Genomic DNA, 16,620 nt, shown 5'->3' on the forward strand with positions numbered 1-16,620 from the left:
GTTAAGCAGTTTTTTCTCTAAATGCAGATAGTATCTTTCTTCAGATATTTTTTATATATATTCACCAATTCTTACAGACCAGTAATATCCCATTGTACCATGTAGCACAATTTGTTCTGTTATTTCCCAGTTGATAGAAGGCACACATTTTGTTTCCTTTTTGGGTTTTTTTTTTTTTTTTTGACAAAGTATCAAACTGAAATAGTTGTATTTATCAAATATAGTACATTCAGCATGAGAGCATCTTTAATTTGCTGACTGAATAGGGACTGCATGGTTTTTGTCTTGTAAGACAAAATTGTCCCCAAGGGACCATAGGAAAAGTCATAACATTATGACTAGGATAGTGGCCTCTTAGATTTCTGCCCATCAAACAAAGGGCAGTTGGAGTGTTACAGAGACCTCCAGGGCTTAATGAATTACTGCATTGACATGCTTCAGTTAAACCCTCTAAATCTGAAGTGGATACCACTTCCTGAAGATCAATTAGTCAAATGCTCGAGTTTAATAACTCAAGTTCCCTGGCTTGACCTAGGGAATCTGTGAAAGGCAACAGTATTCCACCCACCCGCAGCATAGTATTGTAGAAGGATCATTGGCTCTGAAGTTAGACCAGGCTTTGATTCTTAACGGCTGTCATTTTCTATTCATATGACTTTGAAAAAGTCATTTAACTTCAGTTGGCTTTCCCAATTCCTAAGATGTAAAATTGGCTTAATAACTTGTATGGCCAATTTCACAGGGCAGTTGTGAGAAAAATACTATATACAAATCTTAGAATATTAAAGAAATATCAGCTATAACAACAAGATTATGTGATGATCAACTGTGATGGACTTGGCTCTTTTCAACAATGCAATGATTCAAGACAATTTCAATAGACTTAAGATAAACATCTGCATCTGGAGAGAGAAATAACTATGGAGACTGAATGTGGATCAAAGTATAATATTTTCACCTTTTGTTGTTTGCTTGCTTATTTTTACTCATTTGACCCCTTTTGATCTGATTTTTCTTGCGCAACATGATAAATATGGAAATATGGTTAGAAGAATTGCACATTTAATTTATATATTGGATTACTTGCTATCTAGGATAGAGAAGTGGAAGGTAGGGAGGAAGAAAAATTTGGAACACAAAGTTTTGCAAGGGTGAATATTGAGAAATATCTTTGCATATATTTTGAAAAATAAAAAGCTATTATATAAAAAATAATTATCAACTATACATTTGTTATTATTGTGTAAGCCACAGGGCTTAGTAATGCAATAAAGAAGCACTACTTCTGGAGTTAGAAGACCTGAATTCTTACTTATCACTCCAAAAACTTGAATGGCTTTAAGCAAATCATTTAGCCTCTCTGGGTCTCAGTTTCCTTAACTGCAATTACAAGATGAAAGTTTTGGACTACAGGGTTCTTTCCAGCTCTGGATCTAGGATTCTTTGAACATATGAACTAAGTGAAATACACTAGTTTTATTGGGAGTCTGTTATATTAGGACTTTTGTTCTCCTTGCTTTGCTTCTTATTTATGTCTCGTCGTTCCTACTGTTGATGGAAATTAAAACAAATTCATCAGAAGACTTTTAAAAATGAGACTGAAGCATCCTCAAATCATAGAATTTATAGGTAAAAAGGACCTTAGAAGTTTAGGACATCTTCATTTTACTGATAAGGAAAGTGAAGTTCAGATTAGTTGTCCAAAGTCATATGGGTAGCACAAAGTAAAGCCAAGGAAAAAATATAAAGCATTTTGTAAACTTCCATATAAATTACTATTATTTTTCCTTTCTTAAAAAAATTAAACCTATTAACACAAATTCCTATAAATAAGATATGAGTTAGAGATTCTTGATTATATTATTGACAAGGATAAAGGGTGTTTAAAAATTTTTTTTTTCATTTAGGGGGCTTGAATTTTCTACTTTATACCACTTGTTTTTCAGGCTGGAAAGAATTGCATCTTTGCAATCTGTCCAAGGCTATGGAAATACCAATCAGCCAGTCAACAAATCTTTGTGAAGTGCCTACTATGTGCAAGGTAATTTGCCTTGCTACATTACTTGGGAGTGCCCATCCTCACTAGGAGGTTTCAATTTGCTATGAGCCTCATCTTGCTGATTACAGGTTAGTGGCAATAAAGGATGGATCATAGTACATATTTCAATTTCTCAACCCTTGGAGGCCTAATGGCCTTGCTTCTGCATCAGAGCTTTGTGCCTGCTTCAGACTGGCTCAGAATTCAGAGCTGATGACTTGGACATAGCTTTTACAAGTCAAAATGTAAGACTTTGATGATTATTATCTCTATTGTCCGGGTTTCTTTCTTGCTCACAATTTGATAGGAAGCAGCAGCTAGATTACTAATTGATCTGAACCATAGAAAGTCTCTTCTCATTTGAGGCATGCAGGCACTCACTTCATTGTATAAGGGCAGCTGATGAGTTGGCCCAACAGACACTAAATGGCCCCAACAATCTAGATCCTAATTCTATCAGGGACTTCTTTTCAGAATCACTGCCTTGGTATTAAAGAGAAAAGTGGAATAGGATTCCAGAGACAAATCTCTACAGACTGTTTTAATGAGCATCCATTTTTGTGTTATTCAATCATTTCAGTCCTGAATGTCCTCTCCATGACTATATTTGTTTTTTTTTTTAAATAAAGATACTAGAATGGTTTACCATCTCCTTCTCTAGCTCATTTTATATTTGAGAAAACTGAGGCAAACAGGGTTTAGTCACTTGTTCAGGATCACATAACTAATAAGTGTCTGAGGCCAGATCTGAACTCTTCCTAGCTCTAGGCCTGGTATTCTATCCACTACACCAATTAGCCACCCTGTGAATCCTCAAACTTAATACATATTGCAAGAACCTGCTATTTTCTCTTCATCCAGACAATCTCTACCCACCTCAATCATCTTCATGATAAAACCCAGAGAGGCTGGTTATCTGGATGATGGATGAATGGTGCCTAATTAAGCTCATACTTGAAATTTTCCCAGTTGGGAAGATTAGGCCCTTTAGGTTCATGTACTACTTGCATATCTTTGAAAACCTAGGTTCACTTCCATCCTTATGAGGAAGCCCCTAGTGGAGGGGATTTGTGGAGGTTCCCATAGGGCCAATGTAAGGAATAGATTCCTTCTTAGATTCCTCCCAGAAGAGAGAGTAAAAAGCCTTTTGCTGTTAATCAGTCAACAAGCACTTATTAAGCACTGTGCTTGGTGCTGGGAATACAAAGATTTAAATATGAACAATTTCTGCCCTTAGGGAATTTATATTTTTATAGATCACATATGCACATAAAAGAATATCCAAGTTAAAAAAAAAAAGTAATTTTGGAGGAAGGAACTAGCAGCTTGGTGTGTGTGTGGGGGAGGTGTCAGGTGAAGTGTGGGACCAATAATTGTTTGTTCTTATTTTTGAAGAGGACCAATGACATGAAGGGGTGATGGCTTGACTTGTAGATGAAGTGGATTTAAGTGAGGCAGAGTTGTTCAAAGTTGTCAGTCTCACACTTTCTTCTCGAATCATCAGTGTTCAGTGGCAAGACAAGTCAGGAGGACTGAAGATGGCCCAGGATGCAGTGAATGACCTTGGTGTCTTTGATGTCCGACCAAGATTTTAGTACTTCACCTGCCTTTGTGGACACTGGAACAAATTGATCTCATCTGGCCATTCTGTCAGGGAAAATCTTTACATGGTTGGGGTAGTCACCCTTTTAACTCACCGATGGATCTGAGGCCTGTTGGTTATCCTCAACCTGGTTTAGACCATCTGCTGAGATGATTTAACAGAGTGTAATCCCAGCTCATGGTACAATGTTTTAGAGCCACAGACAAGAGCTGAGTGTAGTTACTCTATGCATATCTGTTAATGGGGGTATACCAATTGGATTTCTGGGGATTAGAGCAAAAATAAACAAGGATTTATTAATCATAATAATGCCTAGCATTTATATAGTGCTTTAAAGTTTTCAAAGCACTTTACAAATATTACCTCATTTTATCTTCAGAGCAATATTGTGAGATATTATCTTCTTTTTACCAATGAGGAAACTGAGGCAGTCAGTGGCTAAGTGACTTGCCTAGGGTTACACAACTAGTAAGTATTTAGTGCCAGAACTGAATTCAGGAAAAATGATTCTTTCTGCAGCTCCAGATCTGGCATCCTATCCACTGTGTCACTAAATAACTATGTACATTATACTATGTATATTATACAGTACAAATAGAAAATAATCTCAGAAGGCATTAGAAATGGGGAGTGAAGGGAGAGGAAGACAAAGAAAATTTTCCTGAAAATTTATTATCCCAGATGAGAGAAATCCCTTGATTATACATCAATATCCATTATAAGGAAAGCTTCTTTCTCTAGATTTTCTTCAAAATATATAGAGAAAAGAAATACTTTATGTTAGCATAAGTAAAGATTATATGGAACTACACAGGTCTACATCTCTATATCTCTATAAAAAAGGTCTCTATCTAATATATATTTGTAATCTGTATGAGGGAAGATACTTCTCTAAGTCACTTATATAGCAGGCATGCTGCATTGATGAATGAAAGATAGGACTTCCCTTATCCTTCACTTCAAACCAATTCATTCACTATCATATATTTGGTGCCTTTGGTAAACAGAATCCCGTACTTGGAAGAATCCTTCTGAATTTTTAACCTCCCCTCCAAAAAACCCAAAACATTTTTCTTTTGGTATTTCTACCCCATCCAGCTGTCTTAACTCTTTCTTTCCTATTCACTGCTAAAGTACTTGAGTCTTACTGATTCCTTACTGATCCTACTGATCTGAGAAATAGTTACTCACTTTCTCCTCAGCCCGTTTCAACTTAGCTTCTGTCCCCACTATTCCATTAAAACTGCCTCTCTAAGTTTTTGTCAATGACTTCCTAATTGCCAGGGCCATGGCCTTGTTCCCATCCTAATTTTTCTGACTTCTGGAGGTTTTGCTTTCCTACTCAAGCAGAATGGCATGGTGGGAAGATCACTGCTCTTGGAATTAAGTTTTGAGTTCACTAACTGTTTGACTAAGAGAAGCTATCTTATGTCATTTAGACAACTTCTTCATCAGTAGAATGAAGATATTAAGAAAATAGATAAAATAGCAGATGAAAAGTGCTTTGTAAACTTCAGGGAAATATGACCCAAGATTACTGTCACCAGAAATGGAACAAGAGAATGGTCTTTTGCATCTTAGGCTACTGTGTTGTTGTTGTTGTTGTTGTGTTGTGTGTTTTCATATATTGTATTGCTTCTGCCATCACAAATATTTGTTTCATTCCTTCATAATCTATTCAGGGAGATTATCAGCTTTGATACTCATCTGATTTCTGGAATACCACTGAATATAAGGAGAAAATGTAATTTATTTGTGCTTTATTTTTATAAAAAAGGCACCTATTCATGGATTGACCACTAAAAAGCTACAGTTCTGAAGGGTAATGAATGAGATCCTAACCAAAGCTTTTCAATAGCTTATCTCATGCAAGTTGGAACACAGTTAGCTCAGACAGGAGATTGGGACCTGGATAGTCATTAGACACCAAAGAAAACTCAAAACATTATAGCTTTGTCATCAGTATGACAAAAGGGAAATCAACCATCTATTTTCCACCATCTCTGGGTACACTCATAGTAATGTTATCACTATCAGAAACAACTGCTGACCAATTCCCACCAACAGCCTTGAGAAGAAGTGATCACTCATATCTACCCGACTGCCAACCTATTGACAGCAAGAAAAGAAACAGACAGAAACAGAGACAGATAGAACTATATAGATCAGACAGGTCAAACTACCTTGACCATTATTTCTCACATACTATGATGAAGACAGACCTTCATCTCGAACCCAAGAGCCTCAAGAATAGCAATGCTTTCCAGCATCCTTGGCTATTATTGTGTGAAACAGCTGGACAATTGCTTTTGTAGATACTATAGCCACATCTATCAAAGATCCAGAAAAGACAGTTTTTGTCACCAAAGTATTTGGTACTGTCAAATTAGTTCAGTGTTAGAAATTGATAAGCTATTATTAGTGGAAATGAAATTAAAGAAGTATTAACCTTTGTTTGCTTGCTTTTTGTTTTCTTTCTCATTTTATCCTTTTTTTCTCTGATTTTTCTTGTGCCGCATGATACTTGTGGAAATATGTAAAAAGAATTGTACGTGTTTAACATTAAAAAAAAAAAGAAAAATTATTAACTTTTGCTTTGCAGCTACAACCTAAGAACCATGAAACCTTTCCCTCTGACTTGTGACTGAATCTTCAATATGTGTTATCTTTCCCTTTAAAATGTAAATTCTTTGAAAGTAAGGACTCTAATTTTCTGTTCATATCCCTAGTACTTAGCACAGTGTTTCACACAAAGGAAATGTTTCATAAATGCTTCACTTGTTCACTAATTCAAAATGATAGGATCAACATTTATCCCTTTACCATCAATGAATTAGCAGGCTATTTTCCCCATCCTTGTCAATGCCAAATTTTGTCACCTTTTGCTATTATTGCTTGTTTTATGAGTGTTGGAGGGCATCTCAAAGTTGTTTTGATCTGGGTCTAAAAGATTTTGAATGCTATCTCAAGTGGTTGTTTATCACTTTTAAGAACTGAATCCTTTGATCACTTATATTAGAGAATATTGTAGTTATTTTACAAATTCATGTCAATTTTTCATAAATTTTGTATGAAGGATGTTTATCAGACCTCTAAATGAATACTGCTATTCTGGAAAGCAATTTGGAATTATACACAAAAAGTTATTAAATAGTGATTGCCCTTTTACCTACCTATACCACTGCTAGGCTTAAATCCAAAACTATTCAAAGAAAGAAGAAAAGGTTCTTCACATAAAGAAATAGTGTAGCAACTTTTTTGTGGTTGCAAAAAAATGGAAACTAAGAGGGTATCCAACAATGAACAAGTATCTGAATAAATTGTGATATATAATTATGATACAATAGTATTATGTTGTAAGAAATAAAGAAATTATATGAAATTAAATGAATACAGACTGATATGGCCAGAAAAAATAACTTATGATCAAAACACATGCTGTCAAGGATCCAATAGGCTATTCATTACATTAAGGTAGTAGATTTAGGGTGCAAAAGGAAACACACACGAATGTAAATAACTATCATTTCTGCTTTGTCCAGAAATCCTGACAGTCTTCCCCTCCCAGATTCACTTTTTCATTTATTTAGATTTTTTTTTGGACTAGGTGAAAGAGATTTGTTGCCTCAGTTGCTTTGCAGCCTTAATCATTGAATGGGTGAGGCTTCAGTCAAACTGAGACCTGTAGAAGCTTAAAAAGGCCAAATTCTCCCATTACCTCTAGGGCCAAGTCCAGATGGCTCTGGAGGGGAAAGTGAACAGGTGACTTTGCACAGCCCTTTCACTTAAATCCAATTCACTTTTATGTCATAAGTTCTGATGTTATTGTCTCCTTTGAGAACGAAGGACAAACAATTTATATATTTGTGTGTAGCCATTGAGGAAATTTGTTTTGCTGGGCTGTGTATGTTTATTAGAGACAAATTATTGTTTCTTTTTTTTTTTTTTCCCCTTTAATGGGGTAGAGGCAAGAGGGAAGAAAATAGATTGTTTGTTTGTTTAAACAGAGAAATGAAAGTATACTACAGATATGAAATGTTACTTGAACTTTCAGATGAGGTGACTGTGTTAATAGTTAAGCTACTTTACTACTACTTTGTTACAAGCTTCCTCTCCTAAAGTGAGAGTGATCTGTAAAACTGCAATACAGAAACAAAATGCATCAGTAAAACTTTCATTAGAGAGGTGGAATGTAAAGTTGCTCTCTAGTATATATTTTCCTCTTACTTTGAAAGTATTGCTTCTATTTAGGCAAATTCTTTGCATTCTTTCATAACCAAAATAAAATATTGCGTCTTTAATTATTTCTTCTATTTCACAGCTGGCTAAGAATTTTTTTGTCCTATTATGCGGAGTTTTGCCTTACAATTTCTTGTATTTTTTTTAATGGTACCTTCAAATATGGATGTGTAATCTCATAAATTTGGAAGTACCCTCCAAAGATGCAGATTGCAATGCATTTATGCCTCCCGATCCATGTGATGCCTGCTCATGTTCTCTCCTAATTTCCCAAAGGGAATTCACTAAACATGCTGAAATCCTACCTCTCTTCTGACTGACATCACTATGGGAGCAGTGGAGCATTCCAACTGTACAATTTCTTTTTAAAAATCAGATCTTCAATCCATTTGGAATTTATCATAGTGTTTGATGTTAAATATTGCTTTCATGTTTTCTTTTTTAAAAAATACCTATTTGGTTTTTCTGGAGTTTTTGTTGAATTTTAGGTTTCTTCCCAATGAGTTTCATTCCTAGATTTGTCAAATAGTAAATGGCAATAGGCATTTGATTAACAAATTTTGCTTCCTTAATCTAGTCTACTGATGTATTTTTTAAAACTCTATTATCAGGTAGCTTTGGTAACATCATTTTACACCTGAAAAATGTCATTCTTATTTCACTTTACTTTGCTCCCTTTCCTTTAACCCTTTTTGTGTTTCCATATGAATCTTGGTTTTTTTTGTCCACTTCTTTAAATATCCCATTTACATTTTGATTTAATGTTAAAAATGTAGATTAATTTTGGTAGTAATGTAATTTTTACTATACTAGCTTAATAAGGCCAAGAACATTGATTGAATTCCAGAGTTAACTGGTGGCGCAATAGATAGAATGGGCAGCCTAAAGTCAGAAAGACCTGAGTTTAAATTTGGTCTCAGATACTTATTACCTGTGTGATCTTGAGCAAGTCATTTAATTTCTGTTTCTGTTTGCTTTAGTTTTCTTGAATGTAAAATGGAGATTAAAAATAGCATCTGCTTTGCAGTATTATTGTGAGGATCAAATTAGATGCTTGGCAAATAAATGCTTACTTCTTCCCCCCCTTCCTTTTCCAGGTATCTAGTTCTTCATTTAAATTAAAAATTGCTTTATATAAATTATTTATATCTTAGAAAGGTACCTTTTAGATATTTAATATATTTTGTTATTTGTTTGAATGATATTTTTTATTTTTCCTAGTTTAAAAAAATAACATAAAAATACTGATTTTATGAGATTTTGTGTCCTGCTACTTTGCTAAAGCCATTTATTCTTCAAATTAGATTTTTGCTGTTGATTATTTTAGAAAACCATCATGTCATCTGTAAGGAGATATTTTAGCCTTTTCTTGGTTTACTCCTTTATTTTTCTTGTCATGTTCCTACTGTTAGCATTGCTAGAACTACAGTGAATAATAATGGTGATAGTAGGAACCTTTGTTTCACCTCTGTTTTTAATAGATTGTGTCATATTTCTTCACTACAAATAAAGCTTCACATTGATTTCAGCAAATGCTTTTTGCTGAATGCATGTTGAAATGCATGTTGAAAAAAATATTTTCTTTTGTTATGCTTTTTAGTATTTTCACCATAAAGCATTGTATTTTCTAAATGGCTTTTCCAGCATTTACCACATAGATTGGATTAAAAGCCAAATAGTTTTTAATTGTTTTTTTTTTTTGTTTTGTTTTGTTTTTCTATTAATCATGCTCATTGACTTTCAAATCTTGAACCATCCCTATATTCCTGATATAAAATCAACCCATCATAATAAATTCTTTTTAGCATATATTATTATATATTTGCTAATATGTAAATATATTTGCAGTGGTATTCACTGGTAATCTTGGTTTGCCATTATCTTTGCCTTATTCTTTCCTGCTTTAATGATCAAAACCACATTTCTTTCTTAGAAAAAAAATATATATACATATAATTTTAAATAAATAAACATATATTACTAACAAAAAATAAGAAGGAAAAAATCACGAGAAATAATTGGAAAATAAGCACAATTTAAAAAAACTATTATATATACATATGTGAACAAAAATGCAATAAATGAATATCTTTTAAAAATAAAGTTCTTGGGGCAGCTAGATGGGGCAGTGGATAGAGCACCAGCCCTGAAGTCAAGAGAACCTGAGTTCAAATCTGGCCAAAACTCAGATCTCAGTTCCTAGCTGTGTGACCCTGGCAAGTCATTTAACCCCAATTGACTAAGCAAAAAATAAAAAAAATAAAGTTCTGAGACAGGAAGAAATAACTAACTTAAATGTCAGAAAAAGAGATTTATTAGGCCATAAATGAATGCCATGGAAAAAAGATCACAGACTACACAGAAAGATATACAAATAATTTTTGTTCTAGTGAATATTATCTTTTTTTTTAAGAAATAAATTTATTGATATAGTTGCAAATAGGCAAATTTATGTCAGAAAAAATAAAACAAAACCCACTTCCCTACAAGCAGGAATAAATTAGGATAATAAATAAAAGTGAAACAGACTTGTTCTATTTTTAAATTTTTTTTTTTCAAATGAAAATTCTCCTTTCTCTCTTACCTCTTCCCACTCACTTCTAATACACATACATTGAGAAAACAAGAAAAACAAAATCTCCATTACATATCTGTGTAGTCAAGCAAAACAAATTCCCATATTGGCCACATTTTAAAAAAAAATCCTCTAATATTCGACCTCTCCATCAGAAGGTAGGTAACATGTTTTATCATGAATCCCATGAAATCATGGTTTGTCACTGTATTGATTGGGCTTCTTTTAGAGATGATGGGTTCCCCTTAGAAGTCTATTTGTACATGTTATATAGCATCAATTTCTTTAAGATTAGATGGATGTCAAAGTACCTTCCAGCTCCCATTCTGTGAGTCTATGACTTGGGTTAAAATTATTGCTCTGTACTTATTATCTGTGATATCTGGGAAAATCACCTCTTTCTCTCTCTTTTTCTCCTCAATTATAAAATGGGGATAATACTTACATAACCAATCCAAAATACTGCTGTGGGGGAAATCCTTGGTAGATCTTAAAAGCAATATTGGAAAGTTAGTTCTTATAATCATTATTGTAAACTTTGCTGTTGACAGTGATAAACAGACATAATTTATTGGTTTTATAAAAATGAAATTCTTGCTTTTCCCCAAGTGGATGGAAGTAAGGGTGGGATCTGAATGAATATCTGGGATCCATTCATATAATCGGTTCCTCAATAGCTAGATGTCAAAGTAAATACATAGAGCACCAGACCTGGAGTTAGGAAGATCTGATTTCAAATTTGATATTAGATAGCTACTGGCTGTGTGCTAATGGACAAATCACTTAGCCTCAGTCTGCCTCAGTTTTCTCAACTGTAAAATAGGGATAGTAAGAGCAACTATCTCCCAGAGTGCTGTGGGAAAAAAATGAGATCACATTTGTAAAATGCTTAACAGCAGGACAGAGAAAGGTAATGGTTTTTACAAGAAATAGCCTACTAAATAATTGTTATTTGTTAGAATTCATCAGTACCCTCAATGCCCTCCACCCCTTTAATTGGAGGGAAGGTACAAGGAAGAGCTTCTAAAGCCTTCACTGAGGAGGGAAGCCAAGTCAGTCATCTCTTCATTTGAGACCTGGCTATATTCCCTTGGATTTTCCTTAATGCATGTGTGACCACTTATCCCATGTTCCAAACCCTTCCTCTTTTAAGCTTCATTTTGTATGTTATTTTTCCTCACTAGATTATATGCTTCTTGAGGATATGGACTCTTTCTTTTTAGTATTTTCATCCTTGGCACTTTGTATGTTGCCTGGCAAATAGTAAATGCTCAATAAATGTTTACCACTTACAAAGAAAATCTAATTGTCAGTGAAAAGTGCACAAATACTCAAGTTCTGGGGTCTTGATTTTGGGTTTCTGTGGTTTGGGACAAGTATCATCCCCTCTTGAATTCAGTTTCTTCATTTGTAAAGGGAATAATAACATCAATTCTGCCTATTCTTAGGGTAAAAAATGGAAAACATCATATAAATATGTTATGATTATTGTTATTATAGGCTGCTGTAGGGAAGCTGACAACATTAAAGACACCTCAAATAGCAGGGAAGGGCTCCCTAAAATTGTAAACATTCCTGGCCCCTTCAATTAAAACAAATAAATTAAAACAAAAAGTCATACTATCTCAGGTCTTAGAACATGCTTTTATTAAACACGAACAATAACACCTCAGCCACTGGAGATATAAACACAAAAGCAAAATAGTTAGTACTCTCAAGGAGTGTTCCTTCTTCAAGACCTAGAAGGTCTCCAACAGAAAACAGGACTTGAGCTGAGTCTTGAAAGAAACCAGGGATTTCAAGTAGTAGGGGAGAGACATGGAAGAGAGCCATTGAAAAAGGCACCAAGAAAGTAGTGTTCCATGTGATGAACAGCCAGATCAGTTTGGCTGAACCATAGAAAGGAGTAAAATGTTAAAAAAAAAAAAAAAAAAAAAAAAAAAGGAACCATCTTGTGAACTTTAAATTATAGAGGAAGTTTTGATTGTAAAGGTGAAAGAATGATCAAACCTAGAGTCCTGGAAAATGACTTCGCTGGTTTTGTAGGGAATTGTTCGAAGTGGGAAGATACCAGTTAGAAAGTTATGGTAATAGTCTTGACTGAACAAGAATTGTAGCAGTAGGAGCAGAGGAGGAGGAAAACAATGCAAGACATGTTAGAGAGTTAAAAATGACAAGATTTGCATCTCTTGATATGTGGGTTAAGGTAGAGCCAGGACTTCTAGGTTGCTGCCCTCAAAAGTGAGAAAATTCAGAAGAAGGATGGGCTTGGGTGGAAAGATACTGAGCTCTGTTTTAGGTACAAATTTGTGATATCAGCCAAACGTTCAAATTTGAAATGCTCATAAACAGTTGGTGATAAAAGACAGGAGCACAGAAGACAGACTAGAGCTGGATCATTTCTGTCTCTCCCTCTCTGTCTTTCTCCATATATGAGATGGTGATCCAACCAAAGAAAATTGGTAAAATCACCAAATCAAAGGATGGAGAGAAAAGTCAGGACTTGACATGGACAATAATTCTGCAAAAGAGACTATTTTATTCATTTATTTTCAAGGATTTTCTTTTCTTTTATATATCCCCCATATTATTACCAATTCATCAAATTTATTAAAGAGTATTCAGACCAGTAGGAGGAGAGCCAAAATAGATGAAGGTAAAAAGTCCCCTCAGGGACTGAAGAGGTAAGGAGTGGTAAACTGAATTAAATGCTGTAGAAAAGCCAGAGCATCAGCCAGAAGCACGAGAATGGACCATTAAATTCGGCAATGAAGAACTCATCGATGACTTTATATAGAGTAATAAGATTAAGAACAGTAAAGTATTTTAGACACCATCTGGTTAGTCTCAGTTTTTTCATTTGCAAAATACTGGCACTATTAGAGGGGACAGTGAGAGAGGGGCTTTGTGAATCTTAAAAACCTAAAGAATATGCGAGTTTTTTTTTTTTTTTTTTTTTTTATTGCAGATAAGTAAACAGAGATTCAGCGAAGTTACTGAGCCAACCCTAGGCCATATTAACTCCCCCCTCCCATCTCACCACACTCCCCCAGGTAGAGGGGTAGAAAAAGGAGCCTTCCACCCTGCTGCCTCTTTCCCTCCGCTCAGCCCTCTCAGGCCGCCCGAACTACAGCCATATCAGCTGAGAACTCGGAGGCCGCCCCGCTTCTCCCCGCCCCCGTCAGATCGCAGACTAATGAATAGAAATGGATTTTGTTTACCCTGTCCAGGCATTTCAGGGAGGCAGAAGAGGATTTCAGCAAAGGCCATCTCAATGATTATCTGGAGCGGGCGGGGAGTAGAAGAATTAGAATCGTGGTAGGGGGTAGGGAAAAGCAGAATTTCAATACAGTCTCCTTTAAGACAAGCTCCAACTCTACCTTTTCAATCCCGTCCCAGGCCTATTTGTACCTGTATTTTCAAAGCGCTTTACAGCTTTCTGATTGGTTGAGTGGGGGAAGGGCCGAAACATCCATTCTCTCGCAGCAGTAACTTGAACCTGCCGGGAAAGAGCAGGGGAGGGGAGCTTTGGGGCACGGGAGGGAGGAGGCAACCAAAACCTGAAAAGACTCAACCATCTAGGCGTCCTCCCCCCGAGCTCATCCCGCCCCTCCCACACCCCCTCGGAATCACCCAATCGCACTGGTGTAGGGTGGGAGCCCAGCTCTTCTCCACCTCTGGCTTGGCGCCCGGTCCGGAGGACTCTAGGCTAGGTACTGGCGGAGTGGGGGAGGTTACAAGGTGGGCTGGCCAGCGCTTCTCTCCGCCTCCTTTCCTTCAATCTTCCCTCCCCCCTCCCCCCAGTTCTCCCGCAGGCAGGCGGGCGAAGCCGGAGCTGTTACGTTCGCTCCTCCCTCCCAGGGTAGGTGGGGCTGCCTCGGGCTCCGAGAGCCGGGGTTGGGGGGAAGGGGGGAGGGGTCTTTCTGTCTCGGTCTCCTCCTCCTCCTCCTCCTCCTCCGGACCATAGAGCCGAACGCTTAGCCACCGCGAGCGGGCTCCCTGTGCATTGAGTTGAGCCAACCAGAAGGAAGACAAGCGGGTGTAGGGGCGAAGCTGAAGCCGAAGGCGGGGGCAGTGCGCGAGCTGTGGGGGACCTGGGTGCAGCCGTGCGTTGTTTGGTGGGGCAAGGGCAAGGCAGCCACATCGAAGCAGATGGCGAGTGGGAACTGGCCCGGTGAGGGTCTCCCTCGACCGCGGGGCCATTGAGACGTGCCAGATGCCGGAGCCTTTCTCTAGGACTGACTACCTAGTTCTTTTGCTCGGGGAAGTGAAATTTCTCCACCTCTTGCTCGGAGCGAGACGACAGCCCAGAGTCCCAGGTGCACTTTGGAGAGGAGCGGAGAGTCGAGCGCCCAAGTCCTGATTGTCTAAGGAGAACAGGCTGCTGTGCAGTCCGGAGTCCAGCAGGTGCCGGCTCTTGCTCTCACCCCGCCTCCGGGCCGGGGGAAGGAGCGCTGGGGGAGTCTGTCTGCCTTTCCCACCCAAGGCAGAGGTGTTCTTTGGTGCTAGTGTATTAGAACAGGAGAATAGCACAACTTAACGGAGATGCACCGGTGATCTGGGAGCTAATACAAGGAGAGAGAGAAAGAGAATAAGAGAGAGAGAGAGAGGGGAGGAGGAGGAAAAAAGTCACTTCTCTCCTCCTCCCCACCTGAAGGTTTCCAGAGCTTCCCTCTCGGGACCGACATGGCTAAAAACACGTCGGAAGGGTCGGGTAAGGAAGATCTGAGCAAGGTTCCAGACGAAGAGCTGCTACGCTGGAGCAAAGAGGAGCTGGCTCGTCGGCTGCGGCGGGCAGAGGGCGAGAAGATGGGCCTCATGGTTGAACACGGGAACCTGATGAAGGACGTAAACCGGAGGCTGCAATTGCACCTCCATGAGATCCGCAGCCTCAAGGAGGTCAATCAGAAACTGCAGGACGACAACCACGAGCTGCGGGAGCTCTGTTGCTTTCTGGACGACGACCGGCAAAAAGGCAAGAAGCTGTCGCGCGAGTGGCAGCGCTTCGGTCGCCACACGGCCGGCGTGCTGTGGAAGGAGGTGGCCCTGTCCCAGCAGAAGCTGCGCGAGTTGGAGGCCCGCCAGGAGGCCCTGGTGCGGGAGAACCTGGAGCTCAAGGAGATCGTGCTCATGCTGGACGAAGAGCGCAGCGGCGCCGGCTCCCGCAGCTCCATCGACAGCCAGGCTAGTCTCACCAACCTGGCGGGGGGCGCGGGCGGTGCGGGGCCCCGCGATGTGGGCGATGGCAGCAGCACATCTAGTACGGGCAGCGGCGGCAGTCCAGACCACCACCACCACCCGCTGCACCCTCACGGGCACCTGCCGCCGCCAGGCCCCCAGCAGCAGCAGCAACCCGCTGCCCCTGCGCCCCCTCTTCACAAAGCCGCGGACGCCAAGGCCGGCGCCACCCGGAGATCCTTGGACGACCTATCCGCGCCCCTGCACCATCGGAGCATCTCCAATGGACTCAACGGTAAGAAGCCGGCTCTTTCTTTCCTCTCCCTAGGAGGTCTGCAAGTCTTAGAAACCGGTAGTGAAAGTGCTTTGGGGGACTCCCGCTAGGGGGGGAAAGTTCGAGTTTTGGAAATTCCTCGGGATTTAGGTTTCCCTGGGACAATTCTTCAAAATGAGTTTTCCATACTTGGGAATTTTGGGCGCTGTTCTTAATTTTGGCTAGATTGCCTGATCTTTACTAGACTTAAAAGACTCGTAATGGGCTGTAGGAGTGGCCACTCTTTGAGTGGGTGTTTGTGTGAAGGAGTGGGTGTGGGTGTTGCTCTGGACTTGGAATGCTCTGTTCCCTTTTGAGTTCTTTACAGTTCAAGACCCGGAGTAATGTTCTCTCTTTGGAGTCTCCTGGGTTGTCTGGTCGGTAGAGGTCTTGAACCCCTGGAGAGGATAGAGATTGCTGCTCTCCCTGGTTTCACCTGTTACTTTAAGAGAACCAGTTAACCCCTGATCCCTCTCTGCTTCCATCTCTGCCTCTACTCTTCTTGATCCAGAAGTCAATTTCCTTTTTCGATTTTGCATTGCTCTCAAGGGGAGTTAACCTGATGTTCAAACTGTCTCCTGACACACTGTTTATATTTTCCTGGAATACCATGTGGGCGGTCCCATAGATTTACTGCATGAAGTGGGTGACTGGGTTTGTGACAATGGCGTGGG

General features: G+C 38.9%; 1 protein-coding gene across 2 annotated transcripts in view; it reads left to right on the forward strand.

Moving 5' to 3' along the window:
- Positions 1 to 14,403: 14,403 nt before the first annotated feature.
- Positions 14,404 to 16,620, forward strand: part of CCDC85C (coiled-coil domain containing 85C) — a 181,908-nt gene continuing 179,691 nt past the window's right edge. The window contains exon 1 of one of the 2 annotated variants that reach the window (XM_031953287.1): positions 14,404 to 15,928. In XM_031953287.1, the coding sequence (XP_031809147.1) occupies positions 15,142 to 15,928 (787 nt within the window). In that variant the 5' untranslated portion in view covers positions 14,404 to 15,141. The remainder of the gene's footprint in view (positions 15,929 to 16,620) is intronic. The other variant, XM_031953286.1, reaches the window with a different exon arrangement.

Source organism: Sarcophilus harrisii, chromosome 2 (genome assembly GCF_902635505.1).
Source record: "Sarcophilus harrisii chromosome 2, mSarHar1.11, whole genome shotgun sequence".
NCBI lineage: Eukaryota > Metazoa > Chordata > Mammalia > Dasyuromorphia > Dasyuridae > Sarcophilus > Sarcophilus harrisii.